The following is a 16,227-nucleotide window of genomic DNA, read 5'->3' as shown; positions in this document are numbered from 1 at the left end:
AGACAGAGAATGGATATAATTTTTCCCACCAAGCGATGAGGCATCAGGATCAATATTCTCACTGTTGGTTAAGCTTTTGCAACCTTTAGAATATCAGTTCAAATCGATCTCTCTAACATAATTGCCTGCATTTTCAAATGAAGTTTTTCCACTTTTGCACATGCCAGTGACATTTGAAATGTCTCACAGCCTTGCTATATGACCCACTGACATACCCAGGGTAAAAGGCCACAAAACACATTCATTAGCATGTTACATTTAGTGTCCGTGTCTCCTGCTTTGTACTTTTTGCCCCTGTGCTATAAACATGTGGGGGAGCGAGGCCATGTTATATTTCCATATAAAAAGCCCCATAATTATAGGGGGAATGAAGACGGTTGTTCCCCTTATCAGAGGAAATGATAAGGGAGTACCAGACCCTGTGAAAGAACAGGGTCCATTTTGATATAATTGGCAGTGGAATTATTTATGACATTAATTGCCACATTATCGACTGGCTGTCAGCTCCTGTGTCAGTCTGTCCATCTTTCTTAGCAGAAAGAGCCAGCTCAGCCTGGTGCCCACTGACAAGCTAATTACTACAGCACAACCCCGAATGACAAATGTTACTCATCTAAGACCAGGCCCGGAAATAAGGGCCACTTCCCCCCCTTCAGCTTCTCTGGATCAAGTGAGACAGCAGTGCGCTGCCAAATGTCTTCAGGTGCAGGAGGGGAAACAGTTTGCATGTCAGACAGAGAGGGAGAAAGAGGGGGAGAAATTTCTAGAGCCAGGGGGACAGTTAAATCTAAATCTCACCCCATCCTGTTTGCTGCTCTGCTATCAGTGGCCAGTTGTCACTCATAAAGACAAGTTCTTTCCCCCCCCCCTCTGCCTCCTTGTAAATTTGCATTAGCTCATGCCAATCAGTCATCAGGCTGTGGGCTGATATCTAGTGAAGGGGTGATTGGTCCTTAGTTCTCTTGACAGCTAGTCACACACTAGTGTGCCTTTTGGGGAGGTGAATGGTGCTGTTTCACCCACAAAATGTAGAGCTACGAGATTATACAGTATTTAAATACATTTTAACATAACTTAAATGTGAAAGTGTTCCAAAAATATTTGTTTTGCAGCATTGTATTTAGCAGTAAGTCTACAAGAAGTCAGAGTGCTTTATTATGAACACAAAATTAAACAAGACTTTTTAAATATTAAAGATAGATACACTTAGAAGTTTCACATCATCATTTACATTTTTTTTTGTGGCTACACTCAAAAATCAAGCAGACATAAACTCTTATTGAGCATTCCTCTCACTTCTCAAACTCCAGTTTAAATTTCTAATGCAAGTCCCAAAAATTTAGTATTTGGGTTTAATTGGGTCTTACTTGTATTTCATTAACATAATTATTATCAACAGCTCAAAATCCCAGCAACTACTACGTACAGACATCCAGCTGGGGCTCACGGAATCATGGCTACACAGAAAATATGTAGGTTCACAGTTATACTTTGTGTTTGAGTGCATAGACACACACTGTGGCTAGTACAGGAGCCTGCAGGGCTACTATAGCAGAATGTCACTGATCTGCTCTGATGAAGTGGCATGCCATTTGTTCAGCCAGGAAGTTCCCAAGGAGCAGCAGCAGTGACAGAGCAGAGGGTCAAGGAGGGCATCGCCTCCAGGTAGATCTGTGGCTCATACCTTAATTAATCTACTGTCCGTGATGCCAAGCGTCCCATTCATCCCCCTCACATGCACAAAAGCGCACGTCAAGCATATGTCAACCCACTCCGGCACTCCCCGCCCACCCCATAATGCAGTTTGTGTTGGTGTGGCAGCTCGGGATGCGTCCCTGACGAGGATAGGAAGTGACACACACCAAACTCGGTGTGTCCCCCAGCCAGCTCCGGTGGCTCGGGGCCTGTCAATTCCAGCTCCGTCAGTAGCACTGGCTCAATGGCAGTGCCTGTGACACATGTCACAAAGTTTTAAATGTCTGCTCTTTTCAGCAGGATGGCTGGGCACGCACCGCAGCCAGGGGAAGGATGACATTTTGTGTCGTGCGGGGGGGGAACTTGTTGTGGTTCCCCTCTTCCTGCCTCCTCCGGCTGTCAGCCCCAGTTTCCTCTGAGCATATCAAAACACAGACAAATAAACCTTGTCATTTTGAAAAGCCAGCACTAGTGACCAGGCTCCTGAATGACATGTCATCTGGAATATGGTCACACGGTCCTGTGAAGAAGTTGCAAAGAGTATAAGCACATGCAAGCAAGCACTCTCGCACATGAGCTTGTAAACTAATGTTTAAGCTAACAGAAATAGGAAATAAACAGAAAGAGACATAGTGGACAAACATTGCATGAGGCTATCTCTGACCTTTTCTTCATCTGTTTGTGGATGAGTGACACGCTATACTGAAGCTCAACATGGTGTCTTTCAAGCCCCAATGAACCAAGCATCTCCTCTTTATCTTAGCACCATGGATTTTCCACTTACATCACTTCTGAAGTGAAGGTAATCAAGCTTCATAACTTGATGGGAGATTTGTCAGTTATAGGCATCTTTCTCGACCTCATTTGCAGTTGTAATGATGAATAACACAGGGTAATTAACATGTCGATTGTCTCTATAGGACTCATGCAGGGAAAATGTTGTGACACGCATTTAATTATTAGGAAACAGTGAATTGAGGTGGCAGAAGAAATTAATGTGAAAGCACCACAGTACTTTAAGATCTGTATCAATTTGACAACAGACATGTTAGTTCAACCCTTTTAATCTCATCCAGCTAATACAATTCTACATCAGATCAGCAAAATCACACCATTCATTCAAAATTTCAAATTGGAATGTTGCCTTTGAACTTTTTACCTGTCGTTTTGATAAAGCCACGAAAAATCATCACAAAGACAGTGTAAAAATATCTAGATTATAACAGCGTAATAAAATGTAAACACTCATCATGCATCAATATTACAGTGGATCATAGTTTGTTTGCAATGCATCTCAGTGCCATGTAAACAATGCGTTTCAGTAGGAAGGAGTTAAGTGGTTTAAGATAAGAGTGACGAAATGCAAAAAAAGGTGAGCAGATGGAACTATAATATGTATATATATATATATATATATATATATATAAAAAAATAAAATTCATGCTAACATATGCACACTTGCAGCAGAAACTGACCAAATCATCACTCAAATGTCAAACAGTCTGACTTTCAAGAAGATTACATCTCTTTAAGTCAATAGAAAGATACAATTCATTCAATAATATTCATACAAGCACAAGAAACATTCTGCACTCTGCTGCAAACTAAATGAGACACACTGATCATGCCTCAGGTGTCAAATGAAAATTATAGAAATGTTTAACAAGGCTGTATAAACCTTGTTCTGTCAAACTCTTGGCAACGTCTTAATGTTTTAAACAACAGTTGTGTGTGTGTGTGTGTGTGTGTGTGTGTGTGTAGAGAGAGAGAGAGGAAGAAAGAATGAAGGAGATGAGTCTATGTCAGGCCCCAGGTGTGTGACCGTCACCCCTTTCACCCTTGATTAGTGGTGGTAGTGGACAAGTGATCCATCATGGCTGTCAGAGAAAAGGATGCAATTGGCTGGGTGTGTTTGTTGCTGACTGTGTGTAAGAAAGAGAGAGACTGTCCTTGCATGTGTGTGTGTGTGTGTGTATAGTGTGTCTGGAGTTGTGCAGTTGCTGATGCTTAGAGGCAATCATGTCAGTGGGAGTGTCATCTCTGACTCTGAGCTGCAACCAGGGAGGCAGAAGCAGACTCATCTCAGCAGAGGAGCTTGTAACTATGGGGCTGGAATGTGATCTTTGAAAACAAAACAAGCTACAAAAATAGAAATCGTCCACCTTACATAACGATACCAGCATTATTGCATAAAGATTAAATCTTTTTGCAGTGGGAGATCAGGCGAGTCAAATGTCACCAGTGGTTTTAATAAATAGAAGGATTTGACCCCCTGTTCTTCTGCATCCATGATCACTCATGTCCCTCCGTGTGGCGCCTGAACAGCTGTCCATCAGAGCTGATCGTTCCGGATGAATCTGTTGCCTTCTGAGTGCTTGCCGTAGTAGACGTAGCGACATTTGGCAAATACCCCTAAAAACACAACCAGAGAAAGTCAGGTGAGGTCTTGCTCGTAGCTTCAAAAAATAAATAAAACAATTCTTCTTAAAAATGTATATAAATACTGTATTCACCTTCATTTATGGCATTTAGCACCAGGGATGGTTGTAAAGTACACAACAGAAGTGAGTATAAAATCACTTAACTGCATGATTTCTAAGTAGAAATGAGGACTATGTCTAGCAATCAAAAACAAATGCTTTAGAAAGTCAGTATTGAAAATAAAGGTTCCACAGTAGAAACTCAGTGCAAAAAAGTGAATACAAAACATGATAATTGAAACAAAACTGAGTATAAGTCTAATTCCATGAATGGTTATAAAATGGCCTGTTAACCCCAAAACTTTCTTAGTTATGGACCTGCAGACTTTGTCTACTTGCATGTCTGCATCATGGCTCTATGTGGAAAAGAATTACCAGAGAAATAAAAAATCTTATTGAGTGAGTCACAAAGATGGAAAGGGATACATGAAGTCTGGTGACAAACTAAAAACCGGGGGAAAAACATATGTAGCAGTAATTAGGAGGTAAAAAATAAGTCACAGTACCACTAATCAGAATCAGAACTTAACATCATGCCACAGATAGCACGTTACTGGCCAAAAGACATTGGGAAGTATAGAAAAATATGGAAATACTGTCTTTAGTTGCTGGATTGAATTGATATTGTGAAAATGTTAGCAACACTGAGCATTGTTGTTTGGATAGAACTAGTATATTTATTTCTTTGAACCACAGCCACAAAATTCATAATAAATTTCATATACTGGATTAAATTGTGTTGGAAGTAATTCCAATATACCCCAAATTTTCAAATAAAACTGGGTTTTAAATAATGGTCAGGTGTCAAGTAAGATGTATGAAAAGACTTACAAACTGATGTGTGTAGAGAATTTCCAACTAGAGGTTGTGAAACATTCAAGGTCAGTGTGTTTGTTGGAATTTATAGAAACAGACAGTGAGCTCTAGCAAGAAAAACAGAATCTCTGCGAAATTAGATTTGTTTACTATTGTAGAAAACTCCACGGGGTGGCTTTAAATGGCAGGACTGAACAGGATCTAGGTCTGCTTCTTGTAGGAGGTGAGAGGTGCTGCTGGGAAGGATGAGTGTCTCGTACCAGAGAAAGACCAGTGTGGCCTCAGGGTAAAGTCCTGACAGTAACAAGCTCACAGTCACCCATGTAGACTCACACAGACACACAAAGAACCATCACAGTGAGGAATTATTCTGCCATCAACCAGCAGGGATGGGGAATGTGTATTTACATGTAATGACTTTAAGAAGTAAAAGTATGCAGGTTGTATAATCCAAAAAATGTGCTTAAAGTATTAAAAGTGCTCGGAGCAGTGAAGTGGCTGCTGTGGCAATTATACTATTATATATAATATCATAGCATTATAATGGCTCATGCATTAATGCAAAAGCAGGATTTTATTTCTGTCATTTGTTGAGGTCATTTTTAACTCTTTTTTTGAGAGGTGCAGCTAATGATGATTTTCACTGTGGATTAAACTTTTGTTTATTTTTACAGTAAATTGACAGATTGTTTAATTTGGAAAACGCCCAGAGTTTCAAAGTAACATTTCTAAAGCCAAAGGTCTAAACTTTTTTTACTTCTATTTTTTTTTAACTAAAATTAAAGTCCAATCATCAATTATCCACTTAAAAAATAATTGGCAACTATTCTGATATTCTGGATTAATGATTTCTGTCATTTTGTAAGTAAAAACACTGTGACAATTTAAAATATTCCTGCTTTTCTTTGTCATATATCCCGGTAAACTGAACAATTATTCATTATTTTTGGATATTTGGACTTTCGGTAATACAAATCTAGACATAACGAAGTAAAGTTCTGAAGTTGTGGAGTGATTTTTTAAAAATAATATTTTAACATTTTTTTAAATTAAACAATTGATCAAAAATTATTTGTTGAATAACAAACTAAAAAAAAAAAAAAAAATATATATATATATATATATATATATATATATAGAGAGAGAGAGAGAGAGGGAGAGAGAGAGAACATTTTTAACATAAAAAATAAAAATCTCCTAGTCGTGTAATCATTTCAGCTGTAAATTAGTATACTGTTGGTTAGTTTAATTTCTATTATAGCATCATGTTTACAGCTATTATAACCAGACAAAGGAGGGGAAGCAAAGTCAAAACAGAATAATGTTCATGATTTCAGTTGAGATTAAACTGAAATCATAAGAAATGTAAAAAGCAAGCATTCGTAAGAATCATAGGAAATTGATTGAGCAAAGTTCTGAATTTGAAGACAAGCGCCTTCCATGCAAAACACAGGATGAAGATCCAAGATGGCCGGCAGTGCTTTCTTGTTGTAATGAAAGGTGGTGCTGTCCAGGCAGAGGGCTGCCCAGAGCTCCGTGGTTGGTTCGCTCTGACGCTGATGTCACGGGGCTTCCACTTCCACTTGATGAATGTGGCGGGCTGCACCTAGGTGTCACCTCTCGCCAAATGAGGCAAGGACAAGTGGCATTAGTGCTGTCAATGATCCTCTGACAGCAGAACAGATACAGCTTTCACCAGGCTTTCTAAATAGACATCAAGTGCATTACAGGAGGAGGAGGAGGAGGGGGCCAGGCCAGACACAAGGCAGGAAAGAAGAGACTCGTGGAAGAAGGCGGCGTCGCGGAGGGATGAGGGGTGCTCCAAGTGGTAAGTCCAATCACATAATCCAAAGAGACATTGTCAAGGGCGGGGAGAGAATGGCAACTAAGTGACAGAAAGCAGAGACGGGGACAGAGATACTGGTGCCATATTAGTGCCAAGCATATTCTGATGCCACCCTCAATTCTAACCAAACCTGACACATCGCTCTCTTTCCCCCACTCTCTCTGACTCTTCAAAGTAGGCTCCACCAAGTCACACACACATATGCGTGACGTACACACAAATGCAGACACACACACACACTTACACACAAGTCCCTCGCAGCAGTAGTGGGTGTTCTGTCAGGCGGAGGAACAGTACAGCAGCAGCAGCAGAAGCCCACAGGCCCGAGGACAAGCTCAGTCAATCTAAATCTGGACTTTGTAGTGGAGCAGTGCTCATTTCCCCTCATAGCCCAGCTACTTGAGGTGATCCAAACACTGAAGTGTGAGAAGCTGTCACCTCCGATAAAATCCGGGACCAGCTCTGTGCCTGCCTGCTCCTCCGGTGTATGAAGGGTACATACACATCTGTGTGCGTGTGTGTGTGTGTGTGTGTGTGTGTGTGTCTCTGTGACAGTGAGGAGGTTGGGGCAGGGGGGATGAATTCCAGCTGCTGTGATTTGCCCGGGGACATAGGTGCCATGGCTGGAGACTGGGCCTGACACCACAGGACTCGGGGTGTCTCACGGTGCTCTGATCACATGGGCGCCGGAGCCTTTCACATATTCACAGCTTACCCAGCAAGAAGCTCCCTCTCTCCAGGAGTGGGGCCCTTAAAGAGATTACCCCACAGAGGTACCAGAACCAAAGCTCCTATACGACATTACCTAGAGGGGATATATTTGTAGGTTGCAACCAAAGCCTTTCAGAGATAACCTTCACAGATGAAGGAACTAAAGCTAAAGGCCCCTCAAGCCTTCACACTCTGCTGAGCTCGTCACTTGCCCGTAGGGACCGAGAGGGATTGGAGGGAACACACTCTGCGATTCTCCGGCGCCAGAAAGCTCCGGACGATGTGTGACCTGTAACTCTCCAACAGCGCTAATATATACACTTGTGCACGATTATAGTCGAAGAGCAGGAGTAAATTAAGGGAAAGAAAAGAACGGGGAACAGGGACGAGGTGTGTTTCCCAGTGGGTGAAAAAGTGCACGAATGTGAAAGCTCTACATTTCAGCACTACATTAAGCAGTGTGTTTTGTGCATAAACACATTCCGGTTCGCCGCGTACCCTTCACAGCGAGAGCTCGCTCTTATTACAAGAGAAACCTGGAGAAAGATGGGGAGGCTGGAGACAGTAGAGGGGATAACTAAGCCAAACTCGCTCTTACATAACGCCTTCTGAGGCCACACTCACGCCTGTGGGGTTCCGCCTGATGAACTGATACTTAATAACAAGTGTTACAGTGCCAAACCCGCTAGTCTACACTATCCTCTGTGTATCCTGAGCCATGGATGAGCACACTTGAATCAACACCCACACTCTCAACCATATACACATTATCACAAAGCCGTACACACTTTGATCTCGAGCACACAAAAACAGCACACAGTGAGAACAGTGGGAGCAGCCATTAAAGTGACAGATTAACAAAGTGATGTGGAGGCTAATGTTTCCATCATGCCCTGGTGGAGGAACAATCAGGCCTTTGTACTGCATATGTCAGGCAGCCCCTTGTTGTTTTTAAAGAGAGAAGCTAACCCTCTTGTCTTTATTAAAAAGCTGCAGAATCGGTATCTCGTATCTCCGTCTTGGTGATAGCTGCGGTGTCAGTTTATTGTCAGACAGTCTGGTCTTTTCAGAGCTGATAACCCAAAGCATGTGTCCTATTTACAGGGGCCTGATGGGCCATTCTGCTGCAGTGTAAGTGAGCTGGTAGCACAAAGTTCATACGTATAATGCTCCAATATCAAATCAACGCCTATAGCAACAACGTCTTTTTCTTGTGAGAGTGTTGTTTTAATATATAAAGTTAAATCAATAAGGAAAAGACAGAAAGCAGCTCAGTAAATTGCTAAATAACAAACCCAGCACCTCCACACACAACTGCTAACTCCTTATGAGAGTTCTGTCAAAGATGCAACTAATGATAGTTTATTGCTATAAAATATAAACTGTGATTTCGAAGTGATGCCCACTTTTAATAATTAATTATAATAAAGCATAATTTACATTTCAGTAGAAAGACTTATTAGTTTCCTTCTCTAAACCAGATGACTGAAGCCTGACTCCTTTCCAAGCTAGTCTTATTAAAAAGTCAACTGATTCTGTATAGGAGGTTTCTTTTGTATGCTTTCTTGGAAAGCTGAAATGACACAGTAAAGTTTATATGGAGAGAACACTTAATTACCATTAACAGTATTGCAGAGATGGGAAGTGTAAGGAAAGTTAGGCTGACATGGGATTTAGAGCTCTGCTACATAAAACAATTGGGTATTAGGTTCCTTCTTCCATTTGAATCATCTTATGCAATGATAGAATTGTGAAGATTCAGTAACAAAGACCATTAGCATTGGCCTGGAAAGTCAATAGTCATTCAAATATGAAAAAGGTCAAATATAATTTTGGGTATTGAGCACAATTTCAAACTTGGTAGTACCAGTCAGGTTCTGTGTTGGGTCTTTAAGACGTGGTTGTGTTTTCTATACAAATTTCAGCATTGACTCCCAACAAATACTTTGAACTATTTTCCTTTTTTTACGGTTTAAAATGAGCTTAATCTTACTTCATTGCAGACTAATCTGTGAATAGCCCCTTCTCTCCATGTACATTGTTTACTTTTTTTATCCAGCTGACCTAGTCATTGAATAGAATCAGTCCTGGGTTTTTGAATGAGTAAAAATCATGAACACCTCCACGACTTTCTCCAAAACTGTTGTTTTCAATTCAACTGTGATAAAGTTGGTTTATTTATGTTCTTAATACAACACTGTCAATCTCAGAGACCCAATTCTTCAAATGAGTTATTTGCAAACATGTAAGGAGCCTAGCTCAAACTGAGCTAGCTCTGTTGCTAAGGTTATCATGCCGTACATAGCTGTTAGTAAATGCTGAAAGCTCATGTCAGGATAATGTTAATTTTATTAAAACTCTGACGCTGAATATTTGCTGCCTCAATCCAGATGAATATTGAAAAAAAAGGACATTGAAAAAATGTTTTCAAATACTCAAAAGGGCTCATCCTCAGGAGGTGCAAAGATGGCTTATACCAGGGTTTTTTTGGTTTTAAGTTACTTAACACAAAGTGAGGCAACAAAACACTGCATGTATTTATACTCCAGCTTATAAAATAATACAGTTAAACTAGAGTGTAGCTCCAGATTATAATTCATCCACTGATGCCTTTTGTAATGTATTTTGTATATCTTATTAAGGCCAGGACTGTTTTGTGGAAATCCAGGTATTCTTCAATATTGTACGCAGCAGCTGAAAATTTGCTATTACCTGACAAGAATTTGTCTAGTGTGGAAGTAAATCTTAAGGAATGATACTATTAAAAATAACAATGCTTTCTGGGGTTTTAACACTCTAAAAGAAGACAAAGGCCTCTCTAGTCTGTCACTCAGCAGTGTAGGGCAACCAGACAGGTAGTGACACTGAGATACTGTGAATTTGTCAGCACTGTAGTTGATAATAGTTGCTTGGAGATATTATAGAGACTCTGTAGTCAAGAGGCATGTTTAAAAATGAGTGAAAACATGTTGCTTGCAAGGTGAATATTTCATATAGATAGTAACTTTTTTCATCTCAAACAATGAGAACACACAACTACAGCTTCTGTTCATCTGTATGGATTCCTAGTCATATTAGTTCACATAGCCTGCTTCAAAACACTGCATTTAATCAACGCACACTTGCAAGAGAAAGACGGAGGGAGTCATAGAGGGGAGGGAGATGGAGTGGGTTTAATGATTGTTCCCTGCATACAATCAGCTTGACTCTTTTCAAGGGCCATCAATATGTCACAGAGAGACGCACCCAACGGATGTAGCTTTTAACATCAAGGTTATCTATTCTCGGCATGAATTCACTCCCTCCACTCCTAGTTTCTTGTCCCGTCCTCTCTCCACATCTATCCTCCCCTCTTGTCTCAACTGCTTCTACTCCGTCTTTCTCCTTCTTTGTGCTCTTATGCTCTCTGATTCTTATTGTTAAGCTGACACCTCTTCTCCTTTTCAGTCTCACCCTTCAGTCTGGCCACTTGGCCGACAATTTCATCAGTGTTTCCGACCATCTGGGGGAAAAAAATGCAACATGAAGAATCCAATTAAAGACGCAATTACACTTTCTGTATTATCTCAAAGGGCTGAAATAACACTGCCGGGCAGGTGGGGGAAGGGGTCAGATGGAGCTGGGGGCAAGCTTCTATAAGAGTTGCTGCGAGTGACTTATGAGCTTGGGGCGTAGGCTGCTGTGAGCCAGGGCTATTATTGTGGACACGATCCATCTCCGGCTGTCCTTTTATCAGTTCAGCCCAACGTCATGAGATGGAGTCGCCACCTCCTCTCTATAGGGAAGCCAGCAGATAGATAACCCCCCTGCGTCCCATAAACTAACAGCCAGTGGACTGTGATTCAGCCTACTGAGAGGTCGGCTGGCACACACAGCACATTGCCACAGAGAGAAATTGAATCGCTTCACTTAGTGCTGGTATGCTGGCTACGTGTTTAAGCCTTAGTGTATTTTTTTTCAAAGTGCCTGTTAATTCCAAACATAAAGAACCAAACAGTGATGGTACAAAGCAACTCAGGAGTCAGGTTAGCTGATACCCAACCTGGCTCCTGTAAAATGTATGCTGAACATGTAAATATGTATTTGCTCTTGGACGATCTCACAGATTCATGATGAGTGGAATGTAAAACTATATTTAAGCACAACATACGTGTCCTGGTGTATTTCCACAAACAATCCAGTTGCTTCTCTACAGTATAATGTACAAACAAGTGCATGACAAACTGCAAATAGAGGTTATGCTTTGTTTTCAGACAGAAAGAACAATATTATCCAATGTTCTCAAATGCTGTCTTCAATAATTCACTGTATTTTTCCAATTCCACACTCATCTATGATGCACAATTTCTTCAATGTCTTCACAGGATTGCTAATGATAACACTTGAGATACTGCTTCATGAAGCTTTATTTTTGCTCTGTATTATGTGTAATTTGTACATAGTAATCTCAAAAAATTACACTTTACTTGAACACGCTGCAGCTCCACATCAGTCACAACATCAGATATACCTATCTATTGATTTTATTACTGTTGTGAAATGACAGACATTTTCTATCAGTTACTGCACTAAACTTGTGCTTTTGATCTTCTGTTGTACTGCATGTTGTTTGGCACTTGAAGCAGAGCTTGTGACAAATATTTTTAATAAAAGTTTGGAGATTTATCACTTCAAACTGTGACCTAGATGTATGTGTCATTACTGTTTTGTTATGCACTGTAAAGTATTGCTGGTGCTTTGGTTGAATACTTTTTATTTTTATTTCCAGTGATTTAGTAGCATGTTTTAAAAGTAACGATAAAGCCATACATGATGGTGATGTGACGGTATAATAAGAAAAAGGGAATTCATTTTTGAAAACTGATTGTTATTAACTGCAAAATACAGCAAAACTATGGCTACAGTAAGAATATTTACATTTAAATACACTGGAGCTAGCAAGAGGGGGCATTATTTAAGTAAAACATATTGACGGCATCTGTATGAGGATTATCTTATCATTTTCATGATGTGCTTTTCTCACAAAAGAAGTGACGGTTTAATATGACATGTTGAAAGTAAATCCATTCTCACTCCATCTTTACTTTACTGGGCTCTTTAAGTCCATTAATTAACCATTTCAACAGCTGAGGTGTCACCCGTCTCTCCTGGGTCTCAAACAAACGTCCTGCTTGTAACTTTAAGAATTAAGGTGACATTTGTCCTCTACCAGCAAAAATATTTAGTCCATTAAACATAAATACCTGTCATTATGATGCATGCCCTGGGCTTATGCCTTCCCTGTTCCCCTCCTGGCCGTTTACTGCAGCCAAACAACTGCAGCGCCTGCATGTTCTCAACTTCAGCGTATTGATTAAACTTTTAAATAGCTGCCATATAACCCTGGGACATCAGGAAGATTAATTTGCGTCAATGTTCATCTGTAATTCATTAGCCATTTATACTCTCCGCATTCACACAGGCTATCAGGGAAATGCGTCCCATTTTTCACCAAGGCAGAGGCTGGGGACACGGCACAGAGAAGGAAGGATGGAAGGAGGGTAGGAGAGACAGGAAGAAAGGGATTACAGAGCCTAGAACACAAGTAATACCCTAACAAGTCAGAAGTGCAGGATGGTATAACATACAAATGAAAGAATACACAAATATATATACAGTACATGGTGCCACTACATAAACGTTTAAGGAAGGTACTATTAGCCATCAGTTGCTGAACGGTTTAGAATTTGCAGTCTTGGCATAAAAATATATTTGTCCAACAAGAAAGTTGCTAAATTTGTGTTTATGCATGGAGTGGTCCGAGACTTTGTCAGCTTGTGCTTCAATTTCTTCATTTCCAGTTCTTTATTAAAACCACGTGCTACCACAACAGCTTTAATGCACCTTAGCAGTGATTCTGCAAGTATTTGGAACTCCACTGGAGGGATGAAGCCACATATTTCCAAAAGATATTCCTTCATTTGGTGGAAACGCTGTCTAACACATCAGTCCCAAGTCTCCCATCTGTGTTCAATTGGGTTGAGATCTGGTGACTGTGAAGGCTGTAGCATGTGATTAAGATCATTTTCATCAAACCATCCAGTGACCTCTTATGCCTTATGAATAATATTGTCACCCTGGAAGACACCACTCCATTTAGGATGCATACTTCTTTTTATGATATTATAAAGGTGACCACGCAGAACACACCTGTATTAATTTGCAAGTGGATCCACACCATAGCTGAGCCACTGGATCCCTTTACAACGGGTGAATGGTTCAGATTTTTCCTTTGATTTATAACCAGTCCATGTATCCACATCATATACAAACACATTCTTGAGCTTTAATTCACTGTGATGCATTCCACTCTTGCTTCCATACTTGCAGCACAAACTTTCATTAGGTGTTTGTTGTTACTTCTTGCGGTGTGAAGTATTAAATTATTGGGTTGGAAGAGAGAACCCGAGACCGAAACAGAGAGATTTAGGAACTGTGTGCATGACTCAGATAACAACAGCACACACAGAAGGCCAACGAGGGATAAAAAATAATAGGCTGAATGTGTGTATGGGAGATGGAGAGTTGAAAGATTTGCTATTGCCACAGGCTGATAGGCTGTCAGAGGAAAGTTGCTGGGTCATGACTCAACCAGCCCTGATCAATACCAGGTAGATTTTGCCACATGATTCTCCTTGAAGTGCAGCAATAACACATTCTGTATGCTTTTATAGGCTTCAATCAACAGCTACAGTTCCAGAAGAGGCTTGTTGTGTGATTATGGTCATGATTGATAATATAAGTTTATGCATTTAAACAATAAATACAATAAAAAATAGTCTATTCTCAACACACATGCAATGCAAAGAGCACTGCATACTCTATATACTGTCATGAGCTTATCGGCAGCACTGGTTCATGCATGAAAAATGACTGTCAGCACGCTAAATGGCTATAATCAAACACTTTAAATTGAGGATGGCATTATTCATTGATGGGTGAATTACAGTTATAACCAGATAAATGCCTGTCAGTTATCAGTCTTTCTACTTTCAACTTATGAGGATGAGAAGGAAATTGAATTCTGGGGCACATAAATTTTGACTGAAGAAAGAGATTAGCGTTGTGGGGGGTCTAATGAAAAAAAAATGGAGAAATTAATTTCAGTGACATTTATTCCACATAGAGCCAGAGGAGAACACTGGTTACAGTAGCTCTGGAGTCTGGAGATAAGAGGACGTGGTTTAAGGTGGGGGACTCAGTCAGTTTACAAAGTCCTAAGTCCCCTTGGAGCGTCTTTCTCGAAGCATCCGCTATCATCTTGGAAATACACACCTTGAAAGTGGAAAAAAAAAAAAAAACAAAAGTTCTCCTGTAAGCATGACAATGACAAGCTGGTTATTTACTGCTAGGGTTCATCTACCCTTAAGGGCACATGAAAGCACTAATGACGCAAGTAATCATAAGCGCTCATTTTCTCCGTTAACATGTGGATCACAAATCACAACAGACGCACACCACACAGCCTGACACTGATCGATTGTGTTCTTCATTACACTCAGGATTTCTAATTAAAAGAAAAGCACAGATAAGTGGTTCAAACCTCTGACCAAAATAGAGGGAAAAAGTGAAAATTGCAATTAGAGCTTTGACTGTGTTCGTTAATGGTGCTGTTAATAAGAGCGGCTGGTGAGTCACTCAATGAAGGTTTAATCACTGGGACAGGATTCAATAACAAAAGAGCATAATATTAATCACCAGAGAGTGATAACTTCACTGTTCATCTCTTTGACATTGGAGGAAGGGATGAATTAATGATGCTCTCCATCCGAACACATTAAATAATAATTATCAGGCAAAACAGCATGAAAGGGACTGCATAATGAACCCCATTGTCAGGTCAATTACAACCACATAAAACTGTTCAAAGGGAAGTAGCTTGTTACTAGATAGCCATACTAGAAAGGACAGCTGTGGCTTTATCAGGGGAAGGTGCTGGGCAACCTATTGCCTGTGATATTCAAGGCTTAAAAGGCACTGAGGGGTTGACACACAGTGTATACTTAGAGGGCACCCAAACTCTGTCTAGTTGCACATGCCTACTGTAAAAAGCTAGAAGCGCTCAGCAAGGCGTTCAGCGGGGAACACATCGAAAATTGGCCAGCAAAAGATAAATGACATGACAATGACAGTGTTTTGCTGGCTCTAAAGCAATGTCAGTCGCTAAGTGCCATGTTAACTAAACTCAACTACACAGACAGTGATGGACTTCACGCATCAGTGGACAAAATGGCACCTCGCCGCCTGTCAGTGGCAATTTCCATCAAATCAAAGATGGCCAGCGAATTTAGCCAGGAGAGTTACCGCTGCTAGAGTTTCACACATGCATATAAATATGCACTGATAATTTGGGCACACATTGTGCAGTATTTTCTACCCTCGCCACACCATAAAATGGATGATGGCTGTTTCACAAAGCTCTCGCCTTTCGCTGAGGCACCGGGCACATCAGGTTGTCATCCAGCTTCTCTTTTGATCTAGACATCAATTACCACATGGCTGCTACTACCCTGAGACACTCTCTTAAACAAACAGCCTGGCAACCTCCGGCGTGACACATATCAATAGTAATCTGACGTCTTGTTCCACAGTCGCCCCCCTCAGACCCTGGCTGGCTGCACCTGCCTGACCGCAGAGCCG

The 16,227-nt window shown here is 40.7% G+C and overlaps 1 protein-coding gene across 1 annotated transcript in view; it reads right to left on the bottom strand.

Annotated features, from left to right (window-relative positions):
- Positions 1 to 2,743: 2,743 nt before the first annotated feature.
- The window catches only part of lrmda (leucine rich melanocyte differentiation associated), a 200,930-nt gene continuing 187,446 nt past the window's right edge, over positions 2,744 to 16,227 (bottom strand). The window contains exon 7 of the mRNA XM_035953005.2: positions 2,744 to 4,107. Coding sequence (XP_035808898.2) covers positions 4,028 to 4,107 — 80 coding nt within the window. The 3' untranslated portion in view covers positions 2,744 to 4,027. The remainder of the gene's footprint in view (positions 4,108 to 16,227) is intronic.

The sequence above is a fragment of the Amphiprion ocellaris genome, chromosome 16 (genome assembly GCF_022539595.1).
Source record: "Amphiprion ocellaris isolate individual 3 ecotype Okinawa chromosome 16, ASM2253959v1, whole genome shotgun sequence".
In the NCBI taxonomy this organism is placed as follows: domain Eukaryota; kingdom Metazoa; phylum Chordata; class Actinopteri; family Pomacentridae; genus Amphiprion; species Amphiprion ocellaris.
Note: the sequence above shows the minus strand (reverse complement) of the source record. Positions and strands in the feature narration are given on the sequence as shown.